This window comes from Cherax quadricarinatus, chromosome 8 (assembly GCF_038502225.1).
Source record: "Cherax quadricarinatus isolate ZL_2023a chromosome 8, ASM3850222v1, whole genome shotgun sequence".
Lineage (NCBI taxonomy): Eukaryota > Metazoa > Arthropoda > Malacostraca > Decapoda > Parastacidae > Cherax > Cherax quadricarinatus.
Window position 1 is genome coordinate 5,501,726 of NC_091299.1, and position 19,558 is coordinate 5,521,283.

Genomic DNA, 19,558 nt, shown 5'->3' on the forward strand with positions numbered 1-19,558 from the left:
TCTTGTCTTCTCTTCAACTACCACCTTTCTATGTACATGTAGCATCTCACTTTTCCCTACCCCCCTGGGAAGTTCCAGCTGTTCGAGTCTGTTCTTTCTCCCTCCCTTGCTCGAAAGCCCAACTGTCTACGGTCGCTTCCCGCTCTCTTTTTCTTGACCACTTTCACTCTCATTCTCATGCCATTGCTGTGTACACAGATGGCTCTAAGTCTTCTGACGGCGTAGGATTCGCAGCAGTGTTTCCGGACAGCGTCGTACAAGGGCATTTACTATCTTCAGCTAGTATTTTTACTGCTGAATTATATGCCATCCTTACAGCACTTATCCGTATTGCATCTATGCCTGTGTCATCATTTGTGGTTGTCTCAGACTCCCTTAGTGCTTTACAGGCTATACAAAAATTTGATACACCTCACCCCTTAGTCCTCCGTATCCAACTTTGGCTACGCCGCATCTTTACTAAGCATAAAGATATTGTTTTTTGTTGGGTCCCTGGTCATGTTGACGTACAGGGCAATGAACAGGCAGACACTGCTGCGCGGTCAGCAGTACATGACCTACCAGTTTCTTATAGAGGTATTCCATGTACGGACTATTTTGCTGTAATATCTTCCCACCTTCACACCCGTTGGCAACAACGTTGGTCTACTATACTCGGCAACAAACTTCAGTCTATTAAACCGAGTATAGGTTACTGGCCGTCTTCTTATCACCAGTGTCGAGGTTGGGAGACTACTCTCTCCCGTCTTCGCATTGGCCATACTCGTCTTACTCATGGATATCTCATGGAGAGGCGTCTTGCTCCTCTCTGTGAGAATTGCCAAGCTCCATTATCAGTCAGCCACATTCTGTTGGACTGCCCACTTTATCAACGAGCACGCAGAATTTACCTCTGTCGTCGTCTTCGCCCTGCTGCTCTCTCTTTACCTTCCCTTCTCGCTGATGGACCCACCTTTCATCCGGACTCTCTCATTGACTTTTTGACAACGACTGACTTACTTCACAAATTCTGATACTTTCAGCCCTTTCTACTTGAATCTCTTGCTACCCTCTACCCCCGTACTATCCCCTGCCCCGCTGTTTTCTGTAACCTGCTGATCATCCCCCCTCCCTTCTGCCATCCAATTCCCTTGCTTCCTTCCCTACCCTGCAGCGCTGTATAGCCCTTGTGGCTTAGCGCTTCTTTTTGATTATAATAATAATATGGTATAAGAGGGCACTCCCTCAACTACCTCAAGTCATACCTCAGCAACAGAAGCCAATATGTGTACGCAAATGGGGCAAACTCTTCTGCACAACCAATTACAGTTGGTGTCCCACAGGGAAGTGTCCTTGGCCCTCTTCTCTTTCTCCTATACATAAATGACCTACCAAATGCTTCTCAATTACTCAAACCCACACTATTTGCTGATGACACAACATACGTCTTCTCCCACCCGAGCCCAGTCACGCTAGCCAATACTGTAAATACCGAATTACAGAAAATATCTACCTGGATGAGTACTAACAAACTTACACTAAACATTGACAAAACCTACTTCATTCAGTTTGGTAACAGAGCTACAGATGTCCCTCTTAACATAATGATAAACGGATCACCTATCACAAAGCTAACAGAGGGAAAATTCTTAGGAATCCACCTTGATAATAGACTCAAATTTCATACACATATACAACAAATTTCTAAGAAAATTTCCAAGACTGTAGGCATACTATCGAAGATACGGTACTATGCTCCACAGTCAGCCCTCCTGGCCCTATATCACTCTCTTATTTACCCCTATCTCACCTATGGAATTTGTGCATGGGGCTCAACAACAAGTAACCATCTCAGACCACTAATTACCCAACAAAAGGCTGCAGTTAGAATGATAACAAATTCTCACTACAGGCAGCACACTCCACCAATATTCAATACACTCAACCTACTCACCATACAAAACATCCATACTTATTACTGCACCTATTACATACATAGAACACTCAACTCTGATATTAACCCTCCCCTCAAACATCTCCTTGCCAACCTCAACAGAACACATGACCATAACACAAGGCACAGATCACTCTTTGATATTCCTCGTGTCCATCTCACGCTATGCAAAAACTCAATGCACATAAAAGGCCCTAAAATCTGGAATTCATTACCTGTAAATATAAAAGAAACACTACCTGTTTATAAATTCAAGTCTCTTCTCAAAGATCACTTACTCACCCAAAACCAAAGAAATACTGAATAACTGAACCTTATAAATTGTATATCTTAAATGTTTCTCACAATTATATCACATAAATGTTAAACCTAAAACCCAATCTAACTATTATTTTTTAAATACACTACCTAACAGAATACTCCATTCTACTGAATTTATAACAATGCATGCAACCATATGACCTGTCTTTGTAATACTCACTTGTGCTTTATAGTAATCAGTTTACATTAATGTTTTTCACTGATTTCATCATTGCTTAGTTAATCTTAAGTTAATTTTAAGCCAGCCCGTAATGCTATGCATAGTATAAGTGGCTTTGGCATGCTGCTCTTATCTGTATTTTTTTTGTACCTCTGTAAGTGTGCTCAAATTATAAATAAATAAATAAATAAATAAATTCTAAAACCTGCAGCTGTGATTGATTACACCTTCAACATGCATTCAGTGGACAAATGTAACATGCAGATTGGGTTTGCTGATTGTGTTCGCAAGAGTTATAAGTGGTACATCAAACTGTTTTTCCATCTTCTGGACATTTCCATGCTCAATGCTTATAATATGTATAAGATGAGCACCAGAAACAAACCACAGTACGGCGAATTCTGTTTGTCTGTCATCAGACAAATAGTATTCAAGTACCAAGGAAATGCACCTGCAATTGACCGCCCACCAAATTATCAACAACTACCTGCTCGTCTGAAGCATGGTGATCACTTCCTGGTAAAACTGCCTGCTACTGCTTTGAAGAAAAAGGCTCAGAAGAGGTGTTACGTCTGTTCACATACAAAAAAACGCCCACGACAACGCAGACACACTCGTTTTATGTGTGAGGAGTGCAAAACTCCACTGTGCATGACACCATGTTTCAAAGAGTTCCACAGGCTGCAGAACTTCTAGAAACATGTCCTGTGACTGTATATGTGTATATAAAATATAGAAAAATAGTAATAAACAACATTTCATATTGTTTGTTTGTGTAAATATTTTCTGTAAACAAAATAATGACAACAGTGTTTACGCCCTTATTGTGTAGTATTGAAAAAGAAATAACTTACAAAATACTGATCATGTTGGCCTCAGAGGCCATAAAAGTTACTCAGAAAAAGAAAAATTGAAAAAAAATTGAAAATAGTACATAAAAAAGTAAATAGAAAAATACCGGGTGACGGCAGTTGGCGATGTTACCATATGTTGTTCAATTTTGGCAAATTTCACACCTCCATATCTCGGTAAGTATTGACGTTAAAATTTTTTTGTTTAGCCTATAATGTTTAGAAAAAAATACTCTATTTTTTCATAAGAAAAAATAATTTTTTTTTTTTTTGAAATTTGGCCGACCCTGAGAACGAGTTTCGGAGAGGGCCTGTCGACCCTCAAAGGGTTAATACTTGACGTGCTGTTGGAGTGTGAGCAAAGTAACATTTATGAAGAGATTCAGGGAAACCGGCAGGCCGCACTTGAGTCGTGGAGATGGGAAGTACGTGCAGTGCCTGCACTCTGAAGGAGGGGTGTTAATGTTGCAATTTAGAAACTGTAGTGTAAAGCACCCTTCTGGGTAGACATTGATGGAGTGAATGATAGTGAAAGTTTTTCTTTTTCAGGCCGCCCTGCCTTGGTGGGAATCGGCCAGTGTGTTAATAAAAAAAAAATCTGGACTGTGCTATACTCTGCTTGAAGATACGAGTAAATGTGATGACACAGACTTGTGACTCTCACTGAGATGGAGAGCTAGATGGATAGATAGACAGGGAGCTTGACAGACAGACATGTTTGTGTACCAGTGGAAACAAAGTGAGGGCCAATGCTCATGAAATGTCACCTCTTATCTTATCTTGTCACTGCACTGTCAGGCATGGACTGACCCTTGTTTTACATGCATCAAGGGAACTTATTACATATTATTATTTATTTATTTTACTTATTATTATTATTATTCATCTTTGTCTTCTTCATATTATTGTTATCTATATTTAATCCACAAAACTAAAGATCATTGAATCAGTTTGAAATAATATATAATGTGTATGCAATTGGCTATTTGTTCGTATACAATAGGGCCCCGCTTTATGGCGTTTCACTTTATTATGTTGTGCTAATACAGTCATATCAAATTATGACCTGAACTCTCTATACAGCTCCCCCCATCTGACTCTCTGATACAGTCACTGTACCTCACCCAGTTTGTTTACATTCTCCATTCAAAGTTTATTCTCTATAAGGACTACAATGCTGAGTTTACAGAATTAGGTTATTGTGTGGTTTACATGTAGTAAAATAATAATTACAGAGTGTACCACTAGAACACCTAGCATGGCTAGGCATTTCGGGCAGACTTAAATTAAATCTTAAGTTTAACCCTTTGACTGTCACGGCCGTATATATACATCTTACGAGGTACCGTGTTTGACGTATATATACTCGTAAATTCTAGCGGCTTCAAATTAAGGAGAAAGCTGGTAGGCCCACATGTGAGAGAATGGGTCTGTGTGGTCAGTGTGCACCACATAAAAAAAATCCTGGAGTACGCAGTGCATAATGAGAAAAAAAAAACTCTGACCGTTTTTTTTTTATTAAAATGCCGACTTTGTGGTCTATTTTCGTATAGTATTTATGGTTGTATTCTCGTTTTCTTGGTCTCATTTGATAGAATTAAAAGGATATTATAGAAAAAGAGATGATTTTGATTGATTTTACTATAAAAAGAACCTGGAAATGGAGCTCAAAGTGGGGGAAATGTTTGATTGTTGCCGATGTTCAAAAATAAACAAATGACATCATTGTCCAATATATGTCCAACTAGCCATTCTAATATGCAGTCATGAATGGGTTGATGTTATTTATACAATTATTACAGTATTGGAGTAGTCTGCATAATAGTAAATCTTCTATTTTTTGTTTGAATAAATATTCAAAATAGAAAGCAAGAGTAATATCAGAGGGGCCTGGAGACATGACTGATGTACAAAGAAAATGTTATTTTAGAGCCAGGAATGTCTGCATTGTTCATTCTGGAGATTATTTTGAAATTGTCATATTTTTTAATTTTCGTGAAATTGGCTAAATTGCAAATTTCTGACCACGTTATTGGGTAGTTGAAATTGGTAAATGGACAGTTTCTTGTACTCAATCGATAGAAAAAATGGAGTTCTAAAGAAATAGCTATGAGTTTGGTCGATTGAAACAATGGAATTAGCCGAAAATAGGGCTCAAAGTGAGCGAAATCGCCGATTTGTAAATATCGCCAAGGTCGCTAACTTCGCGAGAGCGTAATTCCGTCAGTTTTCCATCAAATTTCGTTTTTTTGGTGTCATTACAATCGGGAAAAGATTCTCTATCATTTCACAAGAATTTTTTTTTTTTTTTTTTTTTTTTTTTTTTGTGCGACACCAGGGGACACTTCAGGATTGGGGGTTGCGACAGTCAAGGGGTTAAAATATTACAAAATTATGAGGTAAGTTGGTATTATGGCTAAGTGACTAAATACTAGTTTGTGAGTTTAGCAATGTGAATGCTTTTGTTTTGGCACTATACATAGTTTCAGTATTGGAGTATCACAGGCCAACTTATGACTAGTTAAGATTCATTATTTTGAGATTGAGACTGATATTTCTGATTATGGTCAAATGGGTGAGTGAGTGTAAGTGTTAACCACCAGGTGGTATTCGTGTAATTAGTTGACAGGGTGTATCAGGGAGATAAGATGTTTTCTGATGGTAGTTTTGAAGGTGATGAATGTGTCTGCAGTTTTAGAATTTTCAGGTAGGGTGTTCCAGATTTTAGGGCCTTTGTCATACATTGAATTTTTGTAAAGGTTTAGTCGGACACGGGGAATGTCATAGAGATGTTTGTGTCTGGTGTTGTGCCTGTGGGTTCTGTCGCAACTATCAAGAAAGCGTTTTAGGTCAAGGTTAATATTGGAATTTAAGGTCCTGTAGATGTAGATTGCACAGTAGTAAGTGTGGATGTACTGAACAGGTCTGAGGTCTGTAAGCACTACATCTCTCCATTATGTCTGGAAATTTTAAGTGTTTTTAAAAGTTATTTCATATATAGATATACTCTGATAATTATACTTAGGTATACCTGTACCTAAATAAACTTACACACTGTGCTGGTTTGCAGGTACACATTTAAATTAGCTGTCACAGAACAGAATGATTAACTTAACTAAACCAGATGAACCTCTCCTCCAGCCAAATGATACTGCCAACAAACTTAATATCTTTTTCTCTACTTGTGGAACAAAACTAGCAAGTAAAATCTCAAGCTCAAACATTCAACCAAAAGACTGCCTCACTGGCAACTACCCTAATGCTCTATTTTTAGCCCCAACAAACTCTACTGATATCTCACTTATCATAGTATTTATGGTTGTATTCTCATTTTCTTGGTCTCATTCGATAGAATGGAAAACATATTATAGAAATAGAGGTGATTTTGATTGGTTTTACTATGGAAAGAACCTTGAAATGGACGTCTAAGTAGAGGAAATGTTTGAGTTTTGCCGATATTCAAAAGTAAACAAATGATGTCATTTTCCAATAAATGTCCAAGTAGCCATTCTAATATGCAGTCATGAGTGGGTTGACATTATTTATACAGTTATTACAATATTGCAGTAGTTTGCATAACAGTAAATCTTCTATTTTTTGAATAAAAATTCAAAATAGAAAGCAAGAGTAATATCAGAGGGGCCTGGAGACATGACTGATGAACAAAGAAAATGTTATTTTAGAGCCAGTAATGTCTGCATTGTTCATTCTGGATCCTATTTTGAAATTGTCATATTTTTTAATTTTGGTGAAATTGGCCAAATTGCAAATTTCTGACCACGTTATTGGGTAGTTGAAATCAGTAAATGGGCAGTTTCTTGTACTCAAACGATAGAAAAAAAATGGAGTTCTAAAGAAATAGCTATGAGTTTGGTCAACTGGAACAATGGAATTAGCCAAAAATAGGGCTCAAAGTGGGCGAAATCGCCCACTTTCATAAGATTTTTTTTTGCAGCACCAGTAGACACCTCAGGATTTGGGGTTACGACAGTCAAGGGGTTAATGAGAAACAATTACTGAGAAACAATTAACCACAGAGAGTTAGCCACGCAAGATAACCCAAGAAAGTCAGTGCATCATCGAGGACTGTAACGTATTTCCATTGGGGTCCTTAATTTTGTCCCCCAGGATGTGATCCACACTAGTCGACTAACACCCAGGTGAACAGGTAAAAATGCCTAGAACTAGTGCTCATATTGGTGAATTTAAGGCCAGCAAAAGTTGGTTTGAGAGATTTAAGAATTGTAGTGGCATATACAGTGTGATAAGGCATGGCGAAGCTGAAAAATTCCAACCCCAACAAGCGTTTAATTATGACAAAACAGGCCTGTTCTGGAAGAAAATGCCAAACAGGACCTACATTACTCAGGAGGAAAAATCACTCCAAGGACAAAACCTATGAAAGACAGGCTAACTCATATGTTTTCTTGTAATGCTAGTTGGGATTGCAAAGTGAAGCCTTTACTCATGTATCACTCTGAAAATTCCAGTGTGTTCAAGAAAAAGTGTCTCATCACACATCACTACATCTTCAATAAGGGTAAATGTCATTTATTCTTCATTTAGTACAGTATATTGTGCATGTATATTTCATGTGGTAAAATATTATTTTTTCATACTTTTGGGTGTCTGGAATGGATTAATTGGATTTCCATTATTTCTTATGGGGAAAATTAATTCAACTTGCGATAATTTCGTCTAATGATGAGCTCTCTGGAACCGATTAATATCGTAAGTAAAGGGTCCACTATATGTGCTTCTAAACTGTTGTGTTCTGAGCACCTCTGCAAAAACAGTGATTATGTATGAGTGAGGTGAAAGTGCTGAATGATGATGAAAGTATTTTCTTTTTGGGGACTTTCTTTTTGGGTTACCCTGCCTTGGTGGGAGACAGCCAACTTGTTAAAAAAAAAATTATAATACTCAATAATAATCACCAAGTCTCATTAAATGTTATATATTACGTTGACTGAAAGACACTACCTAGCCCTTGAGCAACATGTTTGTTCTGCAGGTACTGGACAAGCACCTAAAGTCAGTACCTGACCAGCCGGGCTGTGGCTCGTACGTTGGATTGCGTGCAGCCAGCAGTAACAGCCTGGTTGATCAGGCTCTGATCCACCATGAGGCCTGGTCACAGACCAGGCCGCGGGGGCGTTGACCCCCGGAACTCTCTCCAGGTAAACTCCAGGTAATCCAGGTATATACACATTTTCATTAATTCATCTACATTTTTTCAAAATTATATAATAAACATGATACATAACATATAAAGATGATAAATACACCCCACAGTAGAATAAATAAACATAAATATGAGATGTGGTAGCTAGACAACTTGTACGAGCGACAGCGAGAATAACGTTTTCTCTAGTCCAGCATAAGAGAAAATGTGTTACTGGGCGTAACCGTAGAAAATTATACCTTTTGTATGCCTTCATTCAGAGCATCATTCTTCTAAAAATGGTGTTACATGAGAATGGGAGTGTTCCTCTTTATTCTACCGTATCAAAATAGAGACAGCTCATACACAATGTAACTTGTACACAAACCAAACGTGTCCACCTGGTTTGTTTACAAAACTGGCATTTGTCTGGTTTGTTTACATAACTCCGTGTGTGTGTGTGTGCGTGTGTGTGTGCGTGTGTGTGTGTGTGTGTGTGTGTGTGTGTGTGCGTGTGTGTGTGTGTGTGTTAGTTACCATTTTGTTCTAGGCACATGTCGATTAGACACTAGGCCTGTGTGTGTGTGTGTGTGTGTGTGTGTGTGTGTGTGTGTGTGTGTGTGTGTGTGTGTGTGTGTGTGTGTGTGTGTGTGTGTGTGTGTACTCACCTAGTTGTACTCACCTAGTTGAGGTTGCGGGGGTCGAGTCCGAGCTCCTGGCCCCGCCTCTTCACTGATCGCTACTAGGTCACTCTCCCTGAGCCGTGAGCTTTATCATACCTCTGCTTAAAGCTATGTATGGATCCTGCCTCCACTACATCGCTTCCCAAACTATTCCACTTACTGACTACTCTGTGGCTGAAGAAATACTTCCTAACATCCCTGTGATTCATCTGTGTCTTCAGCTTCCAACTGTGTCCCCTTGTTACTGTGTCCAATCTCTGGAACATCCTGTCTTTGTCCACCTTGTCAATTCCTCTCAGTATTTTGTATGTCATTATCATGTCCCCCCTATCTCTCCTGTCCTCCAGTGTCGTCAGGTTGATTTCCCTTAACCTCTCCTCGTAGGACATACCTCTTAGCTCTGGGACTAGTCTTGTTGCAAACCTTTGCACTTTCTCTAGTTTCTTTACGTGCTTGGCTAGGTGTGGGTTCCAAACTGGTGCCGCATACTCCAATATGGGCCTAACGTACACGGTGTACAGGGTCCTGAACGATTCCTTATTAAGATGTCGGAATGCTGTTCTGAGGTTTGCTAGGCGCCCATATGCTGCAGCAGTTATTTGGTTGATGTGCGCTTCAGGAGATGTGCCTGGCGTTATACTCACCCCAAGATCTTTTTCCTTGAGTGAGGTTTGTAGTCTCTGACCCCCTAGACTGTACTCCGTCTGCGGCCTTCTTTGCCCTTCCCCAATCTTCATGACTTTGCACTTGGTGGGATTGAACTCCAGGAGCCAATTGCTGGACCAGGTCTGCAGCCTGTCCAGATCCCTTTGTAGTTCTGCCTGGTCTTCGATCGAGTGTATTCTTCTCATCAACTTCACGTCATCTGTAAACAGGGACACCTCAGAGTCTATTCCTTCCGTCATGTCGTTCACAAATACCAGAAACAGCACTGGTCCTAGGACTGACCCCTGCGGGACCCCGCTGGTCACAGGTGCCCACTCTGACACCTCGCCACGTACCATGACTCGCTGCTGTCTTCCTGACAAGTATTCCCTGATCCATTGTAGTGCCTTCCCTGTTATCCCTGCTTGGTCCTCCAGTTTTTGCACCAATCTCTTGTGTGGAACTGTGTCAAACGCCTTCTTGCAGTCCAAGAAAATGCAATCCACCCACCCCTCTCTCTCTTGTCTTACTGCTGTCACCATGTCATAGAACTCCAGTAGGTTTGTGACACAGGATTTCCCGTCCCTGAAACCATGCTGGCTGCTGTTGATGAGATCATTCCTTTCTAGGTGTTCCACCACTCTTCTCCTGATAATCTTCTCCATGATTTTGCATACTATACATGTCAGTGACACTGGTCTGTAGTTTAATGCTTCATGTCTGTCTCCTTTTTTAAAGATTGGGACTACATTTGCTGTCTTCCATGCCTCAGGCAATCTCCCTGTTTCGATAGATGTATTGAATATTGTTGTTAGGGGTACACATAGCGCCTCTGCTCCCTCTCTCAATACCCATGGGGAGATGTTATCTGGCCCCATTGCCTTTGAGGTATCTAGCTCACTCAGAAGCCTCTTCACTTCTTCCTCGGTTGTGTGCACTGTGTCCAGCACTTGGTGGTGTGCCCCACCTCTCCGTCTTTCTGGAGTCCCTTCTGTCTCCTCTGTGAACACTTCTTTGAATCTCTTGTTGAGTTCTTCACATACTTCACGGTCATTTCCTGTTGTCTCTCCTCCTTCCTTCCTTAGCCTGATTACCTGGTCCTTGACTGTTGTTTTCCTCCTGATGTGGCTGTACAACAGTTTCGTGTCAGATTTGGCTTTCGCTGCTATGTCATTTTCATATTGTCTTTGGGCCTCCCTTCTTATCTGTGCATATTCGTTTCTGGCTCTATGACTGTTCTCCTTATTCTCCTGGGTCCTTTGCCTTCTATATTTCTTCCATTCCCTAGCACACTTGGTTTTTGCCTCCCTGCACCTTTGGGTAAACCATGGGCTCATCCTGGCTTTTTCATTATTCCTGTTACCCTTGGGTACAAACCTCTCCTCAGCCACCTTGTATTTTGTTGCTACATATTCCATCATCTCATTAACTGGCTTCCCTGCCAGTTCTCTGTCCCACTGAACCCCGTTCAGGAAGTTCCTCATTCCTGTGTAGTCCCCTTTCTTGTAGTTTGGCTTCATTCGTTCTGGCCTTCCTGCTTCTCCCTCCACTTGTAGCTCTACTGTGTATTCGAAGCTTAAAACCACATGGTCACTGGCCCCAAGGAGTCTTTCATATGTGATGTCCTCGATATCTGCACTACTCAAGGTGAATACTAAGTCCAGCCTTGCTGGTTCATCCTCTCCTCTCTCTCTTGTAGTGTCCCTTACGTGTTGGTACATGAAGTTTTCCAGTACCACCTCCATCATCTTAGCCCTCCATGTATCTTGGCCCCCATGCGGGCCCAAGTTCTCCCAATCGATCTCCTTGTGGTTAAAGTCACCCATGATCAGGAGCTTTGCCCTGCATGCATGAGCTCTTCTGGCCACTGTAGCCAGTGTGTCAACCATCGCTCTATTGCTCTAGTCGTACTCTTGTCTTGGCCTCCTGCTGTTCTGTGGTGGGTTATACATCACTGCTATTACCACCTTGGGACCTCCAGAGTGAAGCGTTCCCGCTATGTAATCACTTTCTTCTCTGCTGTCTCCTCTCTCCAGCTCATCAAAATTCCAGCGATTTTTGATCAGCAATGCCACTCCTCCACCCCCCTCCCGTTCCCTCTGTCTTTCCTCAGGATTTGGTATCCCATTGGAAAGATGGCATCTGTTATCATACCTGTAAGCTTGGTTTCTGTGAGAGCTATGATGTCCGGTGATGCCTCTTTGACTCTTTCATGCCACTCCTCCCACTTATTTGTTATTCCATCAGCATTTGTGTACCATACCTTCAGTTTCCTTTCCAACACTGGGGTTTGGCGGGCCTGTGAGGGTGGGAGACTTGGTAGCATACTGTGGGATTCTATAGCTCGGTGTTGGGTGGAGGCTGTGGGTATGGATTGTAGTGTGTGTTGGGATGGTGTGATAGGTTGTGTGGTTCTGAGAATAGTTGTGTGTGTGCTTGCCCTTGCTGTTCTGTTCTGCTCTGACTGACCTCTGCTGGTTCCATCCTTGTCTCTTTTCCTAGCTCCTTTCACTTTTTTGTCCTCTCCCTCAGCTGCTGTCGTTCTGATTGTGTTCTGTCTCTGTCTAGGAACACCCTCTTGTACTCTTCCGAGTATTTCAACCGTGGTTTCTTTTGGTTGGAGGATCCTGTTCCGCACTGTTTCCGTCCTGAGAATCAGCTTGATTGGTCGGTTTCTCCCCTTCGAGTATCCCCCTATTCTCTGAAAATTTACAATCTCGTCCATCTCTTCACCTATTTCCGTGATGATTTTCTCAATCTCCTTTCTTTCTTCCTGCTTCCTTTCAGTGTGTGTCCTTTCCTCTCTCTCCTGTGTGTGTGTGTGTGTGCGCGCGCACGCGCGTGTGTATGCATGTGTGTGTGTGTCTGTCTGTCTGTCTGTCTGTCTCTCTGTCTCTCTGTCTCTCTGTCTGTCTGTCTGTCTGTCTGTCTGTCTGTCTGTCTGTCTGTCTGTCTGTCTGTCTGTCTGTCTGTCTCTCTCTCTCTCTCTCTCTCTCTCTCTCTCTCTCTCTCTCTCTCTCTCTCTCTCTCTCTCTCTCTCTCTCTCTCTCTCTCTCTCTCTCTCTCTCTCTCTCTCTCTCTCTCTCTCTCTCTCTCTCTCTCTCTCTCTGTCTCTCTCTCTGTCTCATATATTTGTTTTATCTCATTTACTCACCTCTGACCCTACAGTAAGACTACAAATATTTTAAGGTAAGTAATGAGTGAACACTATATGCATGGTATAGTAGCCTGGGTGGTTACCATACATACCACACTTGATTTCTTACAATAAATACTACTCTTCTCACCCTGGATTTTGACTTCAAATATTTTAAGGTAAGTAATGAGTGCACTATATGTGTATTTTACTTTTTTATTGTTTTTTAATGCCTAGTTCTATTGCTGACTTAATATATGTTAGTGTAAACTTGTTATCTAGTATTTATGGTGGACCCCCGCCTTATGAATGCATCACGTTACGTTAAATCCGCCATACGAAGCATTTGAACGCAAAAATTTTGCCTCGCCTCACCATTAAAAACTCGCCTTACGTGATTCGTCCAGGACGCATCCCACATGTGGCCTCAGCGCCAGTGTTTACAAGCAAGCCAGTGCGGTCGCATCTACGCATACATTCAGTACATTTCACATTATCCCAGTGTTTTTAGTGCTTGTAACTGCAAAATAAGTCACCATGGACCCCAAGAAAGCTTCTAGTACCATCCCTGTGGTAAAAAGGGTGAGAATTAGTATGGAATTGAAAAAAGAGGTTAAGGAAATGTGTGCAAAGTGGGTTGAACTGCAAACCTTTAAGGATGAAAATCACCCTGACACAGCTACTGCAAGCCGTGTTGGCAACCTGTAAAATGACAATGTTATGGCCCATTTTAGGAAAGTCTTAAAGGAACGGGAGGTACAGAGCTCTATGGACAGATTTGTTGTGCGACAGAGGTCCAGTGACTCTTAATGCCACTAGGACCAGCTTAAAAGAAGGGAAGTAACCCTGGAAAAGGACTTGCTACCTCAAGTCCTAATGGAAGGGGATTCCCCTTCTAAACAATAACTTTAATACTCTCCCCTCCTCCCATCCCATCAACCATCACCAGATCTTCAATAAAGGTAAGTGTCATATATTCTATTCTTAGTAGAGTAGTAATTGTGCATGTCTTCTTCGGTTTGTGTGTATTAAAATTAATATTTCATGTGGTAAAAAATTTGTTTTTTCATACTTTGGGGTGTCAGGAGCAGATTAATTTGATTTCCATTATTTCTTATGGGGAAAATTAATTTGGCTAACAATAATTTCGGCTTACGATGAGCTCTTAGGAATGGATTAATATTGTAAGGTGGGGGTCCACTGTATATGCATTTATAAGTAGAAAGAAAGGTGTTCCACTTTACGGCAATTTTCGTTTTACGGCGGTAGCCTGGAGCCTAACCTGCTATATAAGTGGGGCCCTACTGTATTACCATTCTTATTGTACTCATGATTGTAAAGTGCATAAGAAATTCCTCTTAATCATCTATTACCTCAATTACTGGGAGCGCTTGAGGTTCCTAAACCTGTATTCCCTGGAATGCAGGCGGGAGAGATACATGATTATATACACCTGGAAAATCCTAGAGGGACTAGTACCGAACTTGCACACGAAAATCACTCACTACGAAAGCAAAAGACTTGGCAGACGATGCAACATACCCCCAATGAAAAGCAGGGGTGTCACTAGCACGTTAAGAGACCATACAATAAGTGTCAGGGGCCCGAGACTGTTCAACTGCCTCCCAGCATACATAAGGGGGATTACCAACAGACCCCTGGCAGTCTTCAAGCTGGCACTGGACAAGCACCTAAAGTCGGTTCCTGACCAGCCGGGCTGTGGCTCGTACATTGGTTTGCATGCAGCCAGCAGCAACAGCCTGGTTGATCAGGCTCTGATCCACCAGGAGGCCTGGTCACAGACTGGGCCGCGGGGGCGTTGACCCCCGGAACTCTCTCCAGGTAAACTCCGGGTAATAAATGTTAAGTAACATTTAATCATTAGAATTGTTTTGCCCGAAATGTATTGCATAATTATTGGCTTTCTTTTCTTACATGTTTTATTACATGTAAACTACATTATCTGTACTGTCTAGACATAAACATTGTTTTGTATTATAGTTTGTATTATAGTGAATTTAGTTTCTTGTAGCAGGACTCAACAAGTACTGAAGTGCCTACCACCAGTGAACAAAGTGCTGAACAAGGCTCCAGTTCAACTGAATGTTGTCAGTGTTCATCAGACTTGGTGCACAAAGAACATCAAGAGGACATAGGCTTTGAAGACAGATTATTTACTTACATTTATATGTGAGTACATTTTTCTTTATACTTTGGCTTATCACATCTTTTCATTTCTTAAACTGTGTATTTCAGATGTGTTAAAGTATTCCCTCCACGCTTTAAAAAATAAATAAATAAATAAGTTTATTTCTTTGTAAAGGTTACAATGTGTAATTATAATTTTGATTTGCTAAGTACAAAGATAGCCACTATCATGCCGAGGCATTTTGGGCAAACTAATCCTAATACATAGTAACTAATTAAAACTAGATAAGATAATAGTACATAGTAATTATTACTTAAAACTAAACATAGAATAGTGGTTAGATGTTTTACAATCTTATTTGGACTTTATAAATCTTATGTATACTTAGTACAAAGTCTAATTTGCAAGGAATGGTGCAGGTGGTAATATTTTATGGAATGGCAGAATTAAAAGCCAGGAGGTCACATGATAAAACTAGCCAGTAGATGTTTGGTTGGTTTGGTTAATATTGTGAGATAAGATGATTTTTTAGAAGAGTTCTAAATTTATAAGTTGTCTGGGGATCCTTGACTTGTTCCGGTAGCAAGTTCCAGATCTTTGGGCCTTTTATGTGCATAGCGTTCTTGCATAGTGAGAGTTTTACTCAAGGGATGTTGGCCTTATGCCTTGTATTGTGACTGTGCATTCTGTTGTAACTGTCGAGGAGTAGTTTTAGGGGAGGGTTTACAGTGAAGTTTAAAGTTCTGTATATGTAGTACACACAGTAATAAGAGTGTATGTCTTGTATATTAAACAAGTTGGGTCTTTTGAAAAGTGGCGGGGTGTACTGTCTAGCACAGGAGCTTGTTAATACCCGCACAGCAGCTTTTTGTTGGATTATTAAGGGTCTAAGGTGGTTGGCTGTGGTTGAGCCCCAGGCACAGATGCCATAAGTGAAGTAAGGATATATTAGAGAATGGTACAAGGTAAGGAGAGTCGTTTGTGGTACATAGTAGCGTATCTTGGAAAGGATTCCTACTGATTTGGAAATTTTCTTGGCTATGTGATGGGTGTGGGACTGAAGCTTAAGATTACAGTCAAGGAAAAGACCTAGAAATTTGCCCTCTGGGTGTCTTAATATAGGGGAACCATTTAACAGTATGTTGAGTTGAATATTTGAGGCTCTGTTGCCAAACAGCATGAAGTAAGTTTTTTCTATGTTAAGTGCGAGTTTGTTGGTCATCATCCAAGCATGTATCTTTAGCAGTTCATTGTTTACAGTGTTTTCAAGCACAGCTGGGTCTGAGTGGGAGTAGACATATGTAGTGTCATCTGCGAATAGAAATTGTGTAAGGAGTTGGGATGCATTGGGGAGATCATTGATGTAGATGAGAAAGAGGAGTGGGCCTAGGACACTACCTTGGGGTGCTCCTACAGCTACAGGTTGGATAGTGGAGTTGACTCCATTTGCATATACATACTGGTGTCTGTTGTTAAGATAGGAATTTAGGTAGTCTAGAGAATGTCCTCTTATGCCATAATGATTCAGTTTGAGGTGTAAGAGATTGTGGTAAGCTGTGTCAAACGCTTTTCTTAGGTCGATAAAGAGCCCCAGGGGATATTCATTCTTATCAAGAGCTGTGTTTATTAGGTCAAGCATTTGTATAATAGCATCATTCGTGCTTTTTTTTGGTCTGAAACCAAACTGGCATGGGTTAAGTATGTTGTTGGATGTAAGGTAAGAGTAAAGTTTCTTGTGTATTATTTTTTCAAATATCTTGGATAGTAAGGGCAAGTTTGATATGGGTCTGTAGTTGTTCAAATCAGTTGGATCTCCACCTTTGTAGATCGGGGTGACCCTTGCTGTCTTGAGTATGGATGGGAAGGTTGAGGAAGCTATAGATTTGTTAAACATTGTTGCAATAATGGGCAACAGTTCTGGTGCAGCTTTTTTATATATGAATGGTGGCAAGTTATCTAGATTACCTGATTTGTATTTTAATGATTTAATGATGAGTGAGACTTCAGTGGGATCAGTTGGAGCTAGAAATAGAGTATTTGGGTAGTTGCCAGTGAGGTACTCACTCGGATGGGTATTTGAGCTAGGAATTTGGCTCGCTAGCTTTGATCCTACAGTAGAGAAGAAGACATTAAATTTGTCGGCTGTGTCTATAGGTTGCATGTGAGGTTCATCTGGTTTAGTTAGGTTAATCTCTCTTTTTCTAGTTGGTTTTCTTGAGCCCAAAATTTTGGAGAGGGTTTGCCACTTACTTTTCATGACACCTTTCATTTCACTAAATCTATTTTCATAATACATTTGCTTTGATTTACGTATTAGTTTTGTTAGTACTGATGTGTATCTTTTAGTAAATTCTTTAGTAATTAAGCCTAATCTGAACTGCTTTTCAATTTGGTGTTTTTTTTTAATAAATTTGAGGATACTTCTAATTAGCCATGGGCTGTTTAGCCTCTTTTCTGTGATCTGTTTCGTTTTGACTGGACAGTGTTTGTTGTAGAGGTTTAGGGTTTTATGTAAAAAAAATTTGATATCTTTATCGATATTATTACTGTCATTTAGCTCTCTCTGCCAATCAATGGCACCTAGAGCTAGTTTTAGGTTGTTTATCGATGTCTCATCATGCAGGCGAAATGAGATCTTTCTTGTTTCTTGAGGCAGTTTAGATAAGTTGGTTATGAGAAAGGTAGGATAGTGGTCTGTGGTGTTATCTGTGATTATACCTGCTTGTAGTAGGGATATTATATTGGTTCAGATATGGTCGAGTAACGAGGCACTAGTGTCAGAGATTCTTGTTGGCTTTGTTGTAGTGGGTAGCAATAAGCTGTTGTTCATAGCATTCGTGAAATCAACTACTGGAGGGTTGGTTGCTTGGATAAGGGGTTGGATAGGGGCATACACTCCTCAAGGCATATACAATAGTGTACCACTAAGTTCTGTCAGTATGGTTGTTCAAGAGCATCATTTACAGGTAAGTTAAAAAAACACCAAAGTATACAGAGCAAACATTTAGCTGGACAGTATTATTATTATTATTAAGGTTCCAAAGGGATATACTAAATCTATATAGCACCTGGGGAAATGGAATATAATCAGGTTTGAGCAGAGGAACAGGAGAATAGGCCTTATTTCTTGGATTAAGAGTCCCTCACTGGTATCAGGGCACTTTGAGAGAGAGTATTTGGACAGATACAAGTTTGTTTTGTATTCATGTGCATGCCTACATGTTCTCTGTATAATGAAGTTTCTTTCAAATTTGAGTTTTGGGTCTGCGTGGTCATTGTGCACAGTATAGAGAAAATCCTGCAGCACGCATTGCATAATGAGAAAAAAAAATCTCCGACAATGTTTTTGGTGTAAAACAGCAACTTTGCAGTGTATTTTCATGTGGTATTTATGGTTATATTCTCGTTTTCTTGGTCTCTTATGATAGAATGGAAGATATATTACAGAAATAGAGATGATTTGATTGGTTTCACGATGAAAAGTACCCTGAAATTCAGCTCAAAGTAGCGGAAATGTTCAGTATTTGCCGATGTTCAAGAGTAAACAAATCACACTATGCATCCAGTACACATCAACTGGCGAGTCTGATATTCTTTCACAAGTGCACTGATATTATTTATTCCATTTTTACAATAATGCAGTAGTCTGCATAACAGTAAATCTTCTATTTTTTGTGAGAAAAATTCAAAATGGAAAGTAGGAGTAATATAAGAGGAGCCTGGAGATATGACTAATGAACAGAGAAAATGTTATTTTAGTGTTTATTCTGGACCCTATTTTAAAATTGGCATCTTTTGAAATTTGTGTAAAATTGGCCAAATGGCCAATGTTTTACCTCCTCATTGGGTAGTTGAAATCGATAAATGGGCAGTTTCTTGTACTCAATCGATAGAGCAAATAGAGTTTTAGCTAAATAGCTATGATTTTAGTCAATTGGAACATTGGAATTGGCCGAAAATAGGGCTCAAAGTGGGCGAAATCGCTGATGCATAAATATTGTCGAGATCGCTAACTTCGCAAGAGCATAATTTTGTAAATTTTCCATTAAGTTTCATACTTTGTGTCGTTGCCATCGGGAAAAGATTCTCTTATCATTTCATAAGAAGAAATTTTTTTTTAATTTTTCGACCCCGAGAGCGAGTTCAGGATCATGGGTCTCGACCCTGAGAGCGAGTTCAGGATCATGGGTCTCATCCATGAAAGGGTTAAGTGATTCAAGTGTAACTACACAAAAAAAGTTGTGAATAAAACTAGTTGCATCAATGGGCTTTGACTCCAACCTGGCAGTACCAAATTTCTGGAATAAATTTAACATTGCAGAAGCCATCTGCTATGCTAGAAGTGCATGTAATGAAGTGCCCCATTCAACATTAAATGCAGGCTGGGGAAAGTTATGGCCTTCCGTAGTTAATTCTTTCACTGTTTTTCCCTTGCTTGAGAGTCTGGTTCAGGAAATTGTTCAGCTGGCAAGGAGATTACCAGGTGATGGTTTTTAAGATATGAATGAAAATGATG

The 19,558-nt window shown here is 40.2% G+C and overlaps 2 protein-coding genes across 3 annotated transcripts in view; one reads left to right on the forward strand and one right to left on the reverse strand.

Moving 5' to 3' along the window:
- Positions 1-15,087, forward strand: part of LOC138852426 (putative molluscan insulin-related peptide(s) receptor) — a 59,059-nt gene extending 43,972 nt beyond the window's left edge. The window contains exon 4 of the mRNA XM_070083082.1: positions 14,926-15,087. Within this exon, the coding sequence (XP_069939183.1) occupies positions 14,926-15,087 (162 nt within the window). The remainder of the gene's footprint in view (positions 1-14,925) is intronic.
- LOC138852395 (insulin-like growth factor 1 receptor) overlaps positions 1-19,558 on the reverse strand; it is a 448,761-nt gene that overhangs the window by 179,835 nt on the left and 249,368 nt on the right. The window lies entirely within an intron of this gene.